We start from the raw sequence: 18,378 nt of genomic DNA, 5'->3' as shown, positions 1-18,378 counted from the left end.
GTTATCGGCTGGGTGGTTACTCATGGGGTGGTTACCAGCTGGGTGGTTACGTGGGTGGTTGGTTACCAGCAGGGCAGGAGCAGGGCACCAGCCCCTGCTGAACCGGACTTAGGGGGAGGATGATCTTCTCCTGGCCAGGACAGGCCCAACTGTGCCCCCCCGAGCTGTCCTAGATTTGGTGGTAAACCTGCTAAAACAGGGGCCATCGCTGAATGAACCTGCTTAAGTCACTACCCAAAAAATACGATGCCCTGATGCAATTCATAATGAAGTGACTTAAGGCAAGGAGCCCCGTTAACTCTCGCCCGGGTTTTTAACCAAGCAGCACGTTCCTGCACACGATCACACGGGGAGCCCAAGCAATATCTAAGACTAGGAATGGGCGAGGAGATACTCCTCAGGGGATATTAAATGACTGACCTTAACACAGCAGGCAGAAATAAAAGAAGATCCTAACTCTTCGCGAGCACCACTGCAGCGTGTCCCACAACTACAGTCTTTTCCACAACGCAAAGTAACTCAACTTTTTACAAAATAAATGTTCTTAACATTTTCCTTATTTAGGACATCGACGGTGTTGGGCGTAAGTACCATCTGGAATTGGAGTTAGAAGATGTCCTTGACAAAGTGAGTTCGGATTTATCTGATACATTCTGGGGGCAGAAGTTGGCACCGCTGATGTGTAATAAAAGCCATCGCTTTATGCTGCTGATCCCAGCGGACACAGCAGTTGATAATGCTTGGTATTGTGTTTCTGATTTTGCTGTATTGCAAATCGGGGAAAAAAAAAAAAAAAAAAAAAGAGGCTCAATTTTACCAAAAGGGAACCCCCATTTCTTACACCATCAAAGCCCTGGTCCCTACCACTGTGAGTCAAGAAAATACCTGAGGACATTCCAGTGTCGTTCAATTTCAAAGTGAAGTTATTTGAACCCATTACTCCAACTGAATAGCACAAGTGACATTCTGCACCACAAACATTGCCTTTTCTATCACTGCAGAAAGAAAACTGCTCTGATAGCATATTCACAGAAATACTACGAATTTAACCTTGTCTTAAATAATCACAAATCTCTATGGGCCAGTCTCAGCGAAAACAGCAACTACATAAAGGAAAAAAATTTTTAGAAGCACGTTACCAATATTATAACAAGTTACCAATATTATAGATGTATCTAATCAAATATTAATACACCTAATTAACTCTCTAACAGGACAGTACTGTTAACTGCACTGCTGAGGTTCTTTATCATCTGGGCAACAAAAACATTGCTCCCGATGTGCAATTCACACTTGAAGGAGAACTTAAGAACACAGATGAAGCAGATAACGTGTTCTACAATCGAATCAAGAGCCTGGAAAAAGAGCTTGTGGCAGAAAACATACCAGGTACAGGGAAGGGGGTTGGGTGAGAAGGAAATTCTTGAGCCCACGTGCTTCGTGGCCAGAAGCTCGGCTAGGGGTGGTCCGTGTAAGAAGCCAGGACCGGGGGGAATTGAGCCATTAGCCCTACTCTGAACATGTGCTGCTTCACTTCCTCTTACTCGGGGTGGTGTGTCAATCACAGCACGACTAAATCTCTTCACCATTTCTGAAACTAGAACCGACGTGTGATTTGCATGTGACTGTTCCTGAAAACTACCTGCTACTGCTTCCTCTCTCTTTACCAGCGCCCTGCTCACTGCTGTGGCTGGCCCTGGAGTAGGGCATCAGACACCCCGACTGTGGTACTAGGGTCTGCTCTTACTTTAGAGCAACCCCTGCCTTGGAGACCTTAGAGAATACAAGTTAAGAGAAAGAAGTGGGAGGAAAACACAGTGGTGATGTAGCACTCTTCCAAGCTGCTACGGAAGATGTGTGACACAGCAAGGAATGTAAGGAAGGGAGTGACTTGAGGTGATAAGGTTCTGTTAACAGCTGCAACTCCACGGATCTTGCTTAATGGATATTGTTCGTTTTGTCTGCAGACAACCACGGCAATGTGTCCCCAGAAATGGAGCCCATCCACCTGCTAGCGTGGGTCGCCTCTGGCTACGTGATATGGCAGAACTCGACTGAAAACACAAAGTTCCAACTTGCCCAAATTAAACACGTGAAGCAAGTGGTAAGTTACCATCAATGCCCTGCAATAAATACAGTACATTGGAGCTAAGAAGTTGTGTGTGTACTGGATCACAGATGAAGCAAAAAGTTCTTAAGCAAGAAACTTCAATTGTGTCTGAATTTCTTGGTCTGGTTCGTTTTTAAGCCGGTGTTTGCTTTTCCTGCCCCTTTCCTCTACCAAATCAGGAAGGCTTTCACTGATGGCTGGAGTGTTTATTTCCATTACCACTCTTCTCTATAAGTTTTTCTTATAGAAGCTGTGTCTTCTTGGCAAGAGCAGTATTCTATGCTGACTTAGTTAAGATTGACTCTTCCACTCAGAGGTCATCACGTTGATTACAATTTTATATTACTTTTCTGCCTCTCATCTGTGGTGCAGGCCCAGCTGACAGTGTTCTTGTATCTGCATAGCCTGCACTGGAATACTGTCCTTTAGCTCTTGATCTACACCTGATCTAGCAATCAGTCACAGTAATACTGCTCGACATCTCTCTGTCCAGACAAATACCAACGGGCTGCACTTCAAATTCAGTAAGACACAATTTACGTTGCTTCTGTTTGCAGTACTGCAGTCTCCATCCATTTGCTAGTTCACTTCAGAATGCTTATTAATAAAGAAAAATATTGATGTAATTACTCTCTCATCAGCTTTTAAAAGTCTGTTTTTCCCAAACTTACTAATTTTTTTTTTTTTTTTTTTTTTTTTTTTGTTTTTTTTTTTTTTTTGCGGGGGGGGGGAGGATGGGAACGGGAACCTAAAATTAATTTTTAGTTGAGCTCTTAAGACTTACATTAGCCTGATAAGCATCAGTTAACTTTACAATATGCAAATTGAATTCAGGAAGACATATGTCACAAGAAAGGGAACAGAATACTTCAGGACAAAATATTTTCTATTTTTGCTTATTTCTGAGTGGTTACAAGTGCTGTGTTTATCTTGGACAGATCTGGATGTGCCCTAAACTAAGAAATAAAAATGACTAGGCAATCTCACCATGGCTGTTCAAATTAATCGAGTCATTAGCTGCCACCATCAACAGGCCTTGCAGACTTCTTGCCTGGAACAGGCTTAACTAATAAAGCAGCTGGCTTTCAGAAGAGTTATCAGAGCAAAGATTTTGGTTTTGGGTTTTTTTTAATTAATGGAATACTACAGATTCTCCCAGTTCTTCTCTAGTTGAAGAAAACATTCTGTGAATTAAGAATAACTCCTAAAAGGACGGTCAACTTTAAATTCAAGGAAATTTAGTATGTAATCTAGGATAAAGAAGCAGGACTTTGTATTTAGAAAACCCAATACATCAGGAGTCTTCAGAACAGACTTCCTGAGCACGTATGTTTTTCCACTCAGAACAGCTGGTGGATTCCCCTGAAGCTCTGGGTGTGAAGGAAAGGCAGGAACTCATTCTGGGAGCAGGATTTGTTAACGTTTTGCTCCCTCTGATGGCTGTCTGAAAGCAGCTCACAGATGCTGCAGGGCTGTGCACAAGCAAGATCTCAAAACCCTCTAACGCACCAGATGAATTTAAGGATGAGGCAGACAGAGACACTTAAACTAAACCAGCTGTCACCTCTCTTTAGTTATTTTGTTCTTTTTCTTTTTGCTGAAGAATAGATACACAAGGAGAATGTTCCAAAGGCCAGTGGGTATTCTGTCTCTCACGCAATCACTGATAACTTCTTAGCCACTATAAGGCCTCTGGAGTTCCCTCCAAGTCTTATCCTACCGACAATTTTATTTAGATTATTTGGGCTAAACTGACACTTTATTGAATCAGGTGTTCCCTTCCCAAATGAATTCCTGAAGTTGAGATGTATCGAGCTTCTTCAAGGGAGGAATTAGCATAGCTTTAAGTTTCGCAGTCTCTCAAATGTAATTTGGGGGTTCACAGAAATACAACACTATCTTTTCATTTTGCTATAGTGACTAAGCTCCATCTGCTTTATTTGTCAATAGGAGCTGCCAGTTGTGTTTGAAATGTATCAGACAGTTTTTATGCCAGCTAAAGAGAACTGATTCACTACTTTTAAGGTGGAGGGGAAGCCCCAAATTCAGCCCTTTTCATCTTGTTTTTCCAGAAAAGAAGCGATGAGTATCTTGAATTTGACTACAAGATTCTACTTCACGAAATGCTGACCCAGGTAACGTCGTATTTCTAAAAAGGCTTTTTTTGTTTTGTTTTAAGACTGCCAAATGCATAACCTCCAACCAACTCTGCAGATCTGGAGGGGTCACAGGCCAGATGCCTGCAGGTCAGTTAGCAAACCAGGAGAGGTTAGAGCAGCCATCACCCCCCTGTCTCAGCGTCTGCCCCTCTGCAGGTGGGAGACACCAGGTCTCCACCTAGTGTCAGCAGATGGTGATTTTCAGCTATTTCCCACCCGTCCTTGGGAGTGGCAGGGATTCAATATCACAGAATCAATTTGGTTGGAAAAGCCCTTGAAGCTCCTCAAGACCAACCCTGAACCTCCCCCTGACCGTTCCCAACTCCCCCAGATCCCTCAGCGCTGGCTCAGCCCGACTCTTCAACCCCTCCAGGGATCCCGGGGACTCCCCCCTGCCCTGGGCAGCCCATTCCAATGCCCAACAGCCCCTTCTGCAAGGGAGTCATTCATGGCTTTCTCCTCTTGGGAGATCCCATTGCCAAACTGGTCAGGGATACCGGGACGGAGCAGCTACCAGCAGCCTGGCTGGAGCTGCAGAGTGCTTCTACATTAGAGGACAGCGTGCGGGACCAGTACACAGAGGCAGCACCTATCCCAGTAGCTCACAGAAGAAAGCAGCAGAAACTTTAGTTCCCAGAACAACACTGATGTTGTATGCCATTCTCCATCATAGTTTTGTGATCTGAGCTAGTGTAAGAAAAATGCAGAAAAATTGAAAGGTTCTCAATTGAGCAATTGAGCAACCTCCTGTAATAAATCATCCACTGGTAACGGAGACCTCACTCCCACTTCTAGCTCCACTGCTTCCTACCCCACTGCACTCTCTGTTATCTTGGGGCATCTACAGTGCTTTTAGTTCCTAAATTTTCCATGAAGAGCAGTTCCTGCAATGTAGAAGCTAAGAGCAGAACAAAAGCACAGGTTCTTCACTGTGCTCTGTTTAGTGAAGGGGCGCTAGCACTAGTGGTGAGAGGGGTAATCCAACATGGACATGCTCGAGCTGCAAAACTTGCCTAGAAGAAAGCAAAATGTACTTGCAGCAGCGTGGAGCACAACACAGGCTGAAAAAAGCTTGCAGGAGAAATTCAACTATTTGGAGAGGCTGCAGGACGGCACGTTACAGTGCTTACCCTGCACTGTTACTGCTGCTCCATCAACCTGCTTACAGTCAGCCCAGGTATGGCTGGATTACAGCACCAGTCCTGGCCAGTGTTCAAAGAAAGTTCTTCCCCGAGTTTTCTCTTCTACCCACAGGAGATCATTCCCTGGCAAATGACAGTTCTCTGGCACCCCCAGCACGGTGTTGAAGTGACACGGGACAGCCGTCAGCCAAAAGAGGCACCGGAATGATGGAGCCCCCGACACCGCCACGGAACCTCAAACACTCCGACCAGCATTTGAAGGGAGGGCAGCCAAGTGATGAGGGGGGAGATGCAATCAAGGTACAAGAAAAAACGTCCTGCCTCAAGTTAAGCTTTTCCTGTACGTTGTGCTTTGATCTGACAATGCAAAAGGCACTTTCTCTGCTACATGAACAAATTCTGCACCAAAATAAATTTTAAAAACTTGTTACCAGAAAGAGTACTTACGGCACAGGTGCGGAGATGCTCTCCCTAAAGGCAACTTTTGGCTTTCCCATGGTGCAAGGGCAACCGTATTCTCTTTCCATTCGCTGCAGAAAAAAAAGCAGAATGAAATACAGGGTTGTTCCACTGGAACAATACGTTGGAAATTATTCTATTTACAGATCTTTCTGAAATAAGAAACTTAATCGGGGTTAACCAGGTTTTTGGATTGATTTTTGGGGTCTTGGTGGTGGTTTTTTTTTTCTTTAAATGTTGTAAATTATTCACTGTCATTCTGCGGTCATCCTGGATTAGGGGCTATAGTTTTAGATACAGGGAAAGGGAAGCGCATTCATTAGTTTACTGAAGATTTCCAAGACAAAAGCCATCTTTTCTTCAATCTGTCAGCATTCCATATACACTATTGTTAGACCAAAATAAAACATAGACATCAACTTGAAAGCAACAAATAAATCTCTGTAACTATTCCCTCCTGCCTGCATCATCTCTTACTATAGAATGACACATTTAAAAACACAGAGTATTTCTCTCTCCCATAGGAAATGGCTAATGGTAAAATTCATTATAAGCAAAGGCTGTTAAAGCAAAGTGTAGTGCTTAATACAACATCTTTTCATGGATTTGAACCAAAAAGTTAATGAAACTTCTGCCTGCCATATTTTTAAGTAGATTACAAGCCTTTAAAATAGAAGCCCTGGACAGAAGGAATCTTCAGAAGCTGACTAAGAAGTGAAGCTCTTCCCCAAGCAGCCGGTATCATTCACATTAATGCCACCGTGCTTTCTGCTGGGAAGATCTCAAAATTGTTTTCACACGATGACCTTGATTTACACAAAAGCAAGTGGAGTTGTGCATCTGCAAAACATCCTGTAAACATGAATGGGTGCCTGGGCACTGAATTACAAAATGGGGCATGAAGGCATCAGTTAGCCCATCTGCAGATTCTGGTCTCAGCCAGAAAGGAAGGAGAATTCTTGGGTGGGAAAACAGGTCACAAGGAGAAGCCATGGAATCTGCTTTCTAAATTACCTGGGCATAGATTTCCAAGTGCAGTTCCCCCATTCCCGAAACAATGGTCTCTTTGCTCTCATCATCAAAACGGATTCTAAAAGTCGGATCTTCCCTTGTAAAGCGGCTCAGGCCTTTTGAAAATTTATCAAAGTCATTCTGAAAAGCAATTACACACGCGAGAAAACATTAACTCAACACCTGGAAGTCACACAACAAAAAAGGCCTCAAATTTTCCTATCAACTGCTTAGCACTTCTAGCCTCGTGAGGTTATTTTCTGAAACACAGCCATACATTTATTGCTGTATTTATTAGTTACTTCAAGTCCACATTCACCCAGGTCAAAGACACGCATCTTCTTTATGGCTGATACCATCTAACACAGTCACACACCGAGTTATTTGAATAGCATCTTAAATACTTTGGACAGAACATTTTCAAACACGGCTCATTTTAGTCTGTGGTGCCATATTTAACTGCTAACCTGCATAAAATTATAAAAGCAGCAGAGGAAAGGTAACTCGGTGAGGAAAAGGTTGATTCACAGGCTCCTACCTTGTTGGAAGGCTTCATAGCTACTGAAATGACAGCATCAGGGATGTGAATTGATTCCTGCAACGACCACAAAGGAAGAGATCATACAGTTGAGTTGCACTTCGCCTGGCGATGTAATTTCTCCAGGAAAGTTGGGTGATGAGAACTCAGGGTTACGAACAGGGATGCCTGCTTTACTCATCTGGCTTGTATCTAATATTACAGCGTCACAAACCGATGTGACTCTCCTGAGGATTACTACAAGGCTTTAACGCCAACCACAGTATTTCCAACGCCGTTTCCTAGGTGTGAGTTGATCCCTGGATTTCACACTAATTAGAAGACCCTGCTTCCTATCAGATTTTGTAAATAAATAGAACCGATGTATTTAAATAAACATACAAATACATAGCTTAGTATTTTTGGGTAACAGCATCCACTTCTAACAGCCCAGAACAGTTTGCTACCACTGAAGTAATATATTTGATGCCGAGCGCTGGTAACAGGAATGTATCTCTCTTGCACATACTGTACTTCTATATATTTAGGCTCCTTCAGGTATAACAAATCACCACCAAAAATGTTTGTAGTTGCACATATACATCAAAAAATATTTAAAACTGAACAAACGATTACAAACTCTTACAACAAAATCCTGGTAAAGTCCAACGCATGAGGCACACAGATGCCAAGGGCTACTCACCATGGAAATGTCAGTACTGGTTTTATCCGTGAACGTATCACCACTAGCACAATCGATTCCAAACAGTGCACATATGTCTCCTGCATAAACTTCATTTACATCCTTAAGAAAGGAAAGTTTATTATTTAGATAACACTGGAAGATATTTTATAAACGACAGCCGGTTTTAAGAAGATACAGAAATACTGTGTGTAAAAGCTTGCTCCTTCGAAAATTCCAGCTTTGATAAAATGGATCCTAACATTCCAGTTTAAGGACATGAAGCAAGCCACATGCTGTATTTCAGGCAGTCCCGACCCAGCTACAGAGTTCAGGGATCTTAAACAGGAAAGGGTAGTATTTGCAGCAGTTTGAGTATCGATTTTTAGTTTAAAAATTGTCTTCAATAATCACATGCAAGAACGCTTTTTTTTTTTTTTGTGTATTTTGCCAATCCTATTTCCCCTCTCCAGAAGCATGGATAATGGCACAGCTGGCTTTCTGTAGCCGTCACCTCAAAGCCATTTTATAACCCTTCTTGGGCAAAGATTCTTCCACTTCGGTGGAAATAAAGACACTAGAGATCATTCCAGTTTCTCGTAGAGTTCTATAAAGTGCCACAGGCAAGCAGGGATTAACAACAAAAGCAGGAATTGAGACATATCACTTCGCTGAAAAGCAAGAAGCTTGTTTGGTCCGAGCGGCTCAGAAGGCAGCTCGTGTGGACGGTGCCTGGCACACTCACCTCCATGTTGTCTGAATGCATCCGGACAAGTCTTTGTACACGCACTTTCTTCCCAGTCCTCGTGTTATAGATATAATCAGATTTTTTCAGCATCCCCTGATAAACTCGAATGTAGGTTAATTGCCCAAAACGGCCAGCCTGGAATCAAAATTCATTGAAAATCAGATAAAAATCATTCTGGGAATCAAGACTTCTAATTACTCAAAGCAGAGTCTGTGGTGACCGACTAAATGTTTCTGGTTTTAATTTACACAGGAAACTTTTGCGAATGCAGCCTCAGCTTTCCCTTGGCTCTGGAACAGAACTTGGCATCTCCTGGCAATTTTCTTGACTTCACCAATTTTACCACTCCTAAGCTTTCCCAACAAAGGCAAATGTTAACGAGCAATTTGGCCATATGAAAATTTTAACTGCTCCTCTCTAGGTAGCAAACAACTTGTTTGGTTAAAACCGAGTCCTTTTTCCTCTCTGACTTTGTGTTCCACTCTCTTCAACTTAAAAGCAGGATTTTTCCCCAAATATATTTGAAATAAGCCAACAAACCCCCCAAGCATTCAGGTTTTAACTAAGAAAACCACGAAGTATTTGAGGCACATAACCCATTTTAAACCTTCTAAATTGGCAACGTTTGATACATTTGTGGATTTTATGGTTGAAATCAGTTTTTTAGAAGTTTAATTTAATTTAAACATAAACTGATTTTAAAATCTGTTTTACGTAAGTTTTGGTAAAACCATCTGTTTGGACTTGGTCTGTTTTCTACTCCAATCAGAAATAATGAATCTGGATCCCTTCCTTCCTCCTTCAGGGTTAACACAAAGTGAGCACAACTTTTACTCCACAGAGGTCAGATACTGGTAGCGTGGGAAACTCTACTGTATACACAGCGACCAAGCAAAAAAGCCAGTAGATACACTGAAAACCCCAAACTTTAAATTAGTGTGCTTTCCCCCCCAAACAAAAGGCACTTCCCAGGCATCAGTGACAAGGCAGCAATAGTTGAGGGCAAGCGGGAGTGGCATACACCAACGACTCCTGCAGGAAACGCACCACGTCCCTACTAGTTTTGCTGCGTTAGAGGGGAAAATGGTTAAAGCTTACCTCCAGTTTAAAAGCAAGGGCTATAAAAGGCTGGGAATCATCTCGAGCAGAGTTTAATACAAATTTGTTTTTGTCCTCAGAATCCCTTAAAAACAAGGATGGAGAGAGAGAATTTATGTTACGAAGCAAACACAGCAGCCCAACCTCAGAACGTCCCAAGGGCCTTCAGTTTCCCAGGTTTTAAAAGAGACATAAAGGTGCTCACGTATGGAGTTCCCACATGCTCAAAAGTCTCAGAGAAACTGCAGCAGATCCCAAAAAGGTCAAAACTATGACAAGTATCACTACAACTATATTGCCATGAAAGCACTTAATCATACACTCAGACAACTCATGTTTTAGAGTGAAGAGACACTGCGGTAACTCTCTGACAGTGCTCACGAGCCACGTGAGAAGTTCTAGTCTGTCCCAGGAGGCAGCGAGAGACACAGCTGCAACCAGGACCTGAAGGGTCAGGTAATCGCTGGGAGAAAAAGTCATAAACTCTAATTAATCAGCCTAATTTCGATTTAGCTATTACACTGTCTGAACAACTCAAACACCTTAAAAAGACCTGATGGCCACCCCTCAGCCGGGACGGGCATGTTAAGGGCTATTTACTGGCTCTCGTGTTGAGTTGCATGTGAAGCACATCTACTTCAGCAAACACGTCCAATGAATAAAATATTGTTTACCCATTTCAGATGTGCTCTCTCCTCTACTACAGGCATGGTTTTAAGGGTTGCCATTAATTTTAAAAGAACTATCTCACCAGATAATAATTTTTCAAATTTACCATTTAAAGTGTGTTAAAAATACCAGCATAAACAGCCATCCTTAAATGAGAGATGAGCTTTCTTCGTTTTCAAAGTTTATGCAAAATGATGGCAGCATTATTCAATACCAATGGTAAAGGTATTTTATTGGTAATGTTTCCTGATATATATTACACTGCTTCAAAATCTGATTCCAAGACCACTTCGTATGCCCATGACTGTACTTACCCCTGGTTAAGAATAGCGTAGTTCTCAACCTCTGAAGGATTGGGGAGGTATTCCAGGACAGCATCCAGCAACGGCTGTACTCCTTTGTTCTTTAAAGCACTTCCCACAAGTACTGGGGTAAAGGACTTCTTCAGTGTTGCTCTCCTGATTGCAAGCTGTAAAATATCCGTTAAGATCATGTAAAATATCATTACTCTTCTCCTGCAACAGCTTCGGGAGTCTGACACAGTACCAAGCCAGCAGCAGGGTATATTCTCTCTTTGCTGATCCCCTCTACTCCTGGAGTAAAGTAGTAGCTCCCACAGAATCTCCTGTACAACCCCCTACACAAGAGCCTGCCATAAGACTTGCTCACCAGACATCTAGAGAAGCGTGAGATTTTTTTTTTTCCCCCTCATCTTAAATTCAACTTAAAAATGAAAATGCCTAAGAGAAATATAATGATGAAAATGCCTAGGAGAAATATAATGATAACCCAAAACACTCAGCGGAAGTTTCTTGATTCTCTGCTGGTAAAGTCAGGATTCTTCATTTTTGTTTTAAATGTCTCATTCCTCCTATTTAGTTATGCTGGGAAACAACACACGTTTAAATTTGCAAAAGTAAGATGAGATGCTTCAATATCTTTATGTAAGACTCTTCCTAAAGAGGAAGTTAGGTAGGGAAGGGATATTTGGCTAAGTGCCACGCTCAATGAATCATCATTTTTTGAAGAATGTTTTAAAAGCACATCAGAAAAAGCTATTCACATTCATCCACAGACCAGCTGGAGTTGCACCAACTGTCTTGAGAATCTTTCCGGGACATCATAGCAAACCGAGCAAGATTAACTGCACGGTAACCTCATGCTTCTTCAGTGCCTTTCACCCAAGAATTACACGTTACAAAGCATAACTGAGCTCCAGCAGCTTCCAGAACTGTGACTGTAGCTGTCTGCCATAAAGGTGGTCAGAAGTGATCTGCCCCCTGCCCTGCTTTGCAGTTAATTACTGAAGATTGCCACTCGGCCCCACCTCTCCCTGCCACTAGAGGATGCCACCTCCCTGCGCTTGTGAGGGCCTGGCTCCAACCAGATCAGCTCCTCTCTTTGATAAGCTAAAAGTCAATTCTCCTTGATAGAGCAAGATAGTTAACCACATCATCTAACCCGGGCAATATTTAATACCCAAAGACAGATGGTTAAGCTGTCTTCCTAATTAGCAGAAAGAGCAATAGTTCCTTAAATTTCTTGATGTAATGACTTCACAAAATTAACGCAAGGGAAAAAATCCTCCATCAACAATTCTGCTCATCCAGCCCACGCCTGTTCGCAGATCCCAGAGCGCTGTACTGATGCCCAGTGTTTTTATTTGGCCACGTTTTCAAATGAAGCAACATGACTGCAATTTATCCTCATCCACAATTACCTCGGGGAAAAAAAGTAATTTTATTTTCGCGTGAAGATTATCGTCACTGAGTGCCCCACCGAGTACCTGGGGCACATCAGTTCCTTGAGTGCAGCATTATAGACAGCAGCAGATTAGGGGATGTTTAAGCAGCTGATCTTGAGCAAACATCATATGCTACGACTGTGGCATCCAGGAGTGATACTCAGCATCATTTCCACAAAAAGATAGTTTCAGTGGAAACTTGGCTGCTGGCCACTGAAAGAAAATCCATCTTCAGGGACATATTAGTACAAATTAACCTGCATCTGCAATACTATAGCCATTAGGGCGGTAATTAATTGGCTTTCAGAAGTGGGAAGCAGAGGCATACTGAATAGACAAATTTGTCTTGGTAACAGATTTCCCTCCCAGCAGGAGCTATCAAAAATAGCTTCTTGATAAAAATCTCTCACCTCTTAGAGCAATACAACATATTCACAACGGTACCATTCCCTCTGCCAGGTGAAGGACAGATCCTTACAGGTCTCTAAAATTGCCATTTGTGTCTTTATCAAAGTGAGAAGGGCTGCTTTGCAACAGGAATAGTTCAGGTTTCATAAAATATAATTTAATTACTGGATTAACTAAACGCCTGGTTATCAATATGAGATACATTTGCTTGGTACATCAAAAAAACCCTCTTCTTGCTTTCATCTCTCAAGCCAGGCTGGGATATGCAGATTCCTGTACACTCTTCCTAGAGACATCATTCCCCAGTAAATCACTCATAGAGCCCAAACTATTTAAAAAAAAACCAAAAACAACCTTCCAAACCCAAGGTCTGTAACAAATTTAAAAGCAATCAGGGGTCATGAAGATTCAAATAAACAAATCCGGGGACTTGCAACACCCATCAGCTCTGAGGGACTGCCAGTCCTCTATATCCCAACAGATAGAGTGAGCAACTTCCAGGAAAGGGAGTACCACAAACCCTAACAGAGGCGCTGCGACCAGGCCAGATCCTTAGAAGAGGACTTAAATATCAAAGCTATGTTTAAAGTAGCAACCTCAGTGATCACGTTGGACTTGAGCTGGCTAGCAGGCTCCACTCAGAGAAACAGCTCCTGCTCCTAACCATTTTCATCTCAGTTCGGCTTGCCGTCTTCAGCCAGCAACCGAAGCACCCAGATGCAGGCATAGAAAAGCAAAAGGAGGCTGCAAGTGCCATGACAAGCAGGCTCCAGGCCCCGAGAGACTCTGTGCAACAACACCACTCCAAGACAAGCTGTTCTAGCTCCAACTGCAGCTCTCAGAAAAAGCAGTCTGCCTGCCAGGCTTCTCCACTGCAGCGGGCTCATCAGGCCTCACTTTTTTATTTAATCCCATTAAGCAACTGGTCCCCTGTAGCAGTTTCAAATCTTTGACTAATTAATAACTATTAACAGCCAGCACTAGACGATTACTGCTCAAGTAAACTCCCAACACTAGCAAGAGGTGGTGACAAACAGCATGACACGGCACGGAAATCCTTGCACCGAGCGCACGTTAGGGGCACAACCCACGCTGGGATCAGGCCTCAGCGCCGTTCCCTCACACCATGGCCTGCCAAGACACAAAGCCCAGCAGCGTGCTGCGTGTCAACAGCTACACGCCGTTGTCTTGAGTTACACACCCACCCCGGGGCCGCCTGGTAAATGTGAACCAGCTTAGCACTTCTTCTCCAAGGGTCCATGGCCTCAGATTGCATTTATGCTCATGGCACGGCAGAAGCAGGTCCACATGTGACACATGCTAGGATAAGCCAGGCTTTTGCACCTGTCCTGACTAAAGCTAACACCACAGGAACTCAAGAGGCATCATTACTCAACTACAAACCTTCAAGGGACTGCCATCCCACGGAACAACCTGCTGTGGTACGTGTAGGTTGCCAAGTCTGACATAAAAGGGTCTAAAAGAAGGAATACACACTCGTCGGTGTGTGTTCCAGTGCCAGGACTCGCATAAAGAATGTACAACTGCAGCTGCTCTTCCCAGGCCTCCCTGCACCTTTTATTATGTGGTTATGTGCTTGAAGCAACGGGGATACCAAACTGTCACGACAACAAGTAATTTTCAGTCTACAGCCATCTGATGACTTTTGTGAGCATCCTTTTATGCTGGCACCTATGCTGTTTGATATCTGAAGTATTTCATAAAATAAATCAGGTATCAATTTTTCCCGCTCTTTCAAGAAATGATTTTTTTTTTTTTAAACAGTATTTTGACACGTATTCTTTTCCCCCAGAGTTTCCATATAAAGTAACTCCAGTTCCCTTCTAGCATACGGCTCTTAACTCCAGATGTAATCAGTACAAATACAAAACAAGGCAGGATTTCCTAGGCACAAAGACGACTCACAGCACCTCAATAACTGACTTACTGTGGTACATGAAGCAAGTCAGCAAGTCACAGCCATCGAGCCACAACACGGGCAACAGAATGACAAAAACGACTAGAGAGACCTTTGAGCCATTTGCTGGTCCCTAAAGGGCATACACAAGCTCAGACTTCCCAGTGCAAACCAAAAACCAAATCTGAAATGGGCCCTCAACTGGCAGTGAAGCGGGAGTCCACCTGTGGAAGGTGACACTCATTCCAGAGAACTGAAGCAAACAAAATTTCTTCAAGACGTCAAGAAACTTTTTATTGGGGAGAGGAGGAGGATAGGGACACAAAAGAGTGAGGTAAGAGAGCTACAGGAAGAACCACCACAATCACGTTACCTTTATCTCAGCAGCCGTAGGAATCTTTTCTTCCAAAAACAGTTCCCCAAGTTGATCATCTGAGTTAGCAACACATTCGATCAATTCCCGACGTCTCTCCGCAGCCTCAGCTCTAAACTCAGCTGGAATTTCATCATAGCGAAGAGTCTGGCTACACATACGGAAATAACATCACCACTCCAAAGGAATATCATGTGAATCCTCCCTTAATCACTAACCATTGCAACGACCAGTCTGCCCGAGAAGATTCGCCACCGACACGGATATTGAAATCACAGGAGAATATCAGTGTGTTCTCGTCGGTGCTTTAGGAGAGGGTTTCTTCCCACCCCAGCAGGAGTTTGCCAGGAGGCAGAATAACCTGTTCAACAGCCTCCCCCACCCCTGATCTTCACCCCAGTAAGCTCACACCAAACACACACTATCAGTTCCCGTTATGAAGCAAGTCTCCCAGTTCTGAGGGGGGCAAGTGTGGCTACCACCCCTTCACGCTGCTGCAGTCAGCCAACAACTCGCGCTGCAGCGACTAAACCTGACCCTCCAGAGCTGCAACCTGGAGAGCTGAAGGGTGATGCCTCAGCACAAGCCACATCCCCACCTTTCCAAACAGCAGGTTTTTGCCATCTCTGAAGAAAAACTATAGGTAATTCCTCACACAAAAACTAGTTCCAGCTAAGAAATACGCAAGTTTCAAAACTCACCCAAGCGCGCCATCAAAATATATAGCTTTTTCTTCAATAAGGTCTATAACTCCTTTAAAGTTTCCCTCCAGGCCAATTGGAATCTGAACAAAAGCTGCATTGTGATTTAACTTGGATCTGAAAGAGTGAGCAAAAATATAAATTAGTTCAAGAAAAAAGTAGTTTATATTTATATATATATATATATATATATATATATATGTGCTCCAGATGGTCTTTGAACAACACCCCACTCCTACAAAATCACTATGTTTTGTTCTTTGGACAGTGCCAAAAATCTACCAATACTGATGAAAAACACCCAGTTGCATTTTAACCTGAGCAACTGCCAGCCCTCTATCTCCCACCAGATCCAACTTTCATGGGGAAGGAGGCAGCGCAAACTGGTTTATTATTAGTGAGTTGATCATGGGAGTCACTTCTCCCTCAATACAAATTAATGCAGGAATCTCACAGATCAAATTAGGCACAGAAAGGCCACAGGTAAGGAGCAAGAAGAATTTCTGCTATCCAAACTAGAAACTCTCCAACCCTGCGTCATCTCCCTGTAAGCTACAGCACGTTTGCTACCAGGATCTAGGAAAAATGAAAAAACTGTTTTCAAAGTGGCTCCAAATATAGTTCCATCAACAAAATAAGTATCAAAACCCCAACTCCCAGTCACTGCAAGCCTGGGCTCTGACATTAAGATTTCTTTTTCTTAAGAAAATGGAGGCTTGTTATAAGTCAGATTAAGATTTAACCTCAAGTCAGGCATTATCCTCCAAAACTGTGACGACAGACCCCACAAGAGAACACTTTTTAGTATTATAACATATATTATATATATAATTATATATAGTATATAATCATATATTAACCTGCTCTGTGAATAGTTCAGAATTATTTCACCAAGAATTTTAAAGGGTAAATACCTCAATTGCTGTACTGCTCTGGTTGGACTAGAGCCCAATCTGTCCAATTTATTGATGAATGTTACAAATGGCACGCTGTAACGTTTCATTTGCCTGTTGACAGTTATTGTCTGGCACTGAACCCCTCCAACAGCACAGAGAACCAAAATAGCTCCATCAAGAACTCGCAAAGATCTCTCCACTTCAATTGTGAAGTCCACATGCCCTGAGTAAGAAAAAAACCCTGTTATCCAGAGATGAAAGCTAACAAGAAATTGTTTTCTCATACATGCAGAAAAGAGCAACAGCCAACAGAAGCAGTTTCCAGCTCTACAGAAAGAGCCACGTTAGCTCAACTTGAGTGACTAACACAAAGATGGCACCGTGTTCTCTGTACACACGAAGGAACAGCAACCGTAACGCCTTCAGAACTGTGGTTACCTGGTGTGTCTATGATGTTGATGTTGGTGTCTTTCCACATGGTGTATGTTGCTGCAGACTGAATCGTGATGCCACGCTGCCGTTCCAGCTCCATTGAATCCATGACAGCTCCGACTCCATCCTTACCTTTCACCTTAAGGGAAAAAAAAAAAAAAAGTCGTCCAAGGGAGTTTACTAAGAATTTTGCATGTGCAAGAGTGATGCTTTATACACCGAGTATCACCTTTCTTGCAGTGAAGAAAACCAGACATGGCAGAATTGCTTAGAATTCCGGAACTACAAACAAGTTTGATTTTTTTTTTTTTTTGCAGCTGCACCTGTAGCTTTCATGTATTTTGCTCTCCTAAGTAGCACTCCTGAAAAAGATTATCAGAAATCTGTGGGAAATTAGACTTCACTGTGAACTTAACAAAAGAACATGCCTGAAGCTAAAAATTATATCCCTATGTCCCTTGTTTCTTTCAGTCATCTTTGACTACATCAAAAACCCCATGTATCTTCCACTGTATATCTACCATGGAGATGGCAAGGGAGCAGCAAGTCTTGAAATAAGATCTGAAGTGCTCTGAAAGAGCAAGAACACTGCAGTAAAGGAGGGGTTATAGTTTCTGTCCCCTCACCCTCTGCTTATTTTTAAAGGGATATCAGAGAAATCAGTGGATTTTTAGGATTCCTTCTCCAGCTTGCCCAGAGGAGCCTCACTGGACCCACCAAGCACGGCTGCCTCACCCCATGCACTGCAGCCTGCAGACAAACAAGTCACAGCAGTGTCACAATGGCACCCAGCACGCGCTGCGGTCCTCAGCAAACCGACCTCGTGCATTTGTGCTATCCTGCCCGTGTAGAAGAGGATTCGCTCCGTTAACGTCGTCTTCCCTGAGTCAATGTGGGCCGAGATCCCAATGTTGCGGATCCTCTCATTGGGAAGGACTCCTGAAGAACAGTGCCTGCAGGACTTCAGGAGGAACTGGAAGGCAAGAGATAGTCACAGCTTTAGCTAGGAGCAGATCAAATGCAGCTCACGACGCGACAAATTTCGTCACTCACCTTTTCTATGGCAAATGGGTCATTTAAAGCAAAACGCCCTTTGCAAACGCTCAGAGCTCTGCACTGCACTCGAAGAACCAGACAACCCCTCCACGCTAAGCCTGGCTTTGCCAGTCCCGCTTTTCAAGCCCCGCCGGCCGTTATGCTGCCTGCCCTGCCTGGCCTCCTGTTGAGCTGACCGAGTCGCAGCACGTTTTCCTACAGCTGATACGGTGATTCCGGACGGGTCTGTCCTCTCCCCGCCACGCTCCCCTCTCC

The 18,378-nt window shown here is 43.3% G+C and overlaps 2 protein-coding genes across 2 annotated transcripts in view; one reads left to right on the top strand and one right to left on the bottom strand.

The window, feature by feature from the left end:
- Positions 1-5,867, top strand: part of LXN (latexin) — a 6,102-nt gene extending 235 nt beyond the window's left edge. Inside the window, exons 2-6 of the mRNA XM_026854664.1 lie at positions 565-627; positions 1,215-1,389; positions 1,968-2,104; positions 4,183-4,245; positions 5,524-5,867. Coding sequence (XP_026710465.1) covers positions 565-627; positions 1,215-1,389; positions 1,968-2,104; positions 4,183-4,245; positions 5,524-5,619 — 534 coding nt within the window. The 3' untranslated portion in view covers positions 5,620-5,867. The remainder of the gene's footprint in view (positions 1-564; positions 628-1,214; positions 1,390-1,967; positions 2,105-4,182; positions 4,246-5,523) is intronic.
- GFM1 (G elongation factor mitochondrial 1) overlaps positions 1-18,058 on the bottom strand; it is a 23,474-nt gene extending 5,416 nt beyond the window's left edge. Inside the window, exons 1-12 of the mRNA XM_026854709.1 lie at positions 17,888-18,058; positions 17,074-17,206; positions 16,654-16,858; positions 15,740-15,856; positions 15,039-15,189; positions 10,910-11,064; positions 9,927-10,011; positions 8,826-8,963; positions 8,102-8,203; positions 7,420-7,476; positions 6,885-7,022; positions 5,859-5,941 (exon numbers count right to left, since the gene is read on the bottom strand). Of these exons, the coding sequence (XP_026710510.1) occupies positions 5,859-5,941; positions 6,885-7,022; positions 7,420-7,476; positions 8,102-8,203; positions 8,826-8,963; positions 9,927-10,011; positions 10,910-11,064; positions 15,039-15,189; positions 15,740-15,856; positions 16,654-16,858; positions 17,074-17,206; positions 17,888-17,896 (1,373 nt within the window). The 5' untranslated portion in view covers positions 17,897-18,058. The remainder of the gene's footprint in view (positions 1-5,858; positions 5,942-6,884; positions 7,023-7,419; positions 7,477-8,101; positions 8,204-8,825; positions 8,964-9,926; positions 10,012-10,909; positions 11,065-15,038; positions 15,190-15,739; positions 15,857-16,653; positions 16,859-17,073; positions 17,207-17,887) is intronic.
- Between the last annotated feature and the right edge of the window lie 320 nt (positions 18,059-18,378).

The sequence above is a fragment of the Athene cunicularia genome, assembly GCF_003259725.1.
Source record: "Athene cunicularia isolate RWA chromosome 9 unlocalized genomic scaffold, athCun1 chr9_part1, whole genome shotgun sequence".
NCBI classification, from domain to species: Eukaryota; Metazoa; Chordata; class Aves; order Strigiformes; family Strigidae; genus Athene; species Athene cunicularia.
Note: the sequence above shows the minus strand (reverse complement) of the source record. Positions and strands in the feature narration are given on the sequence as shown.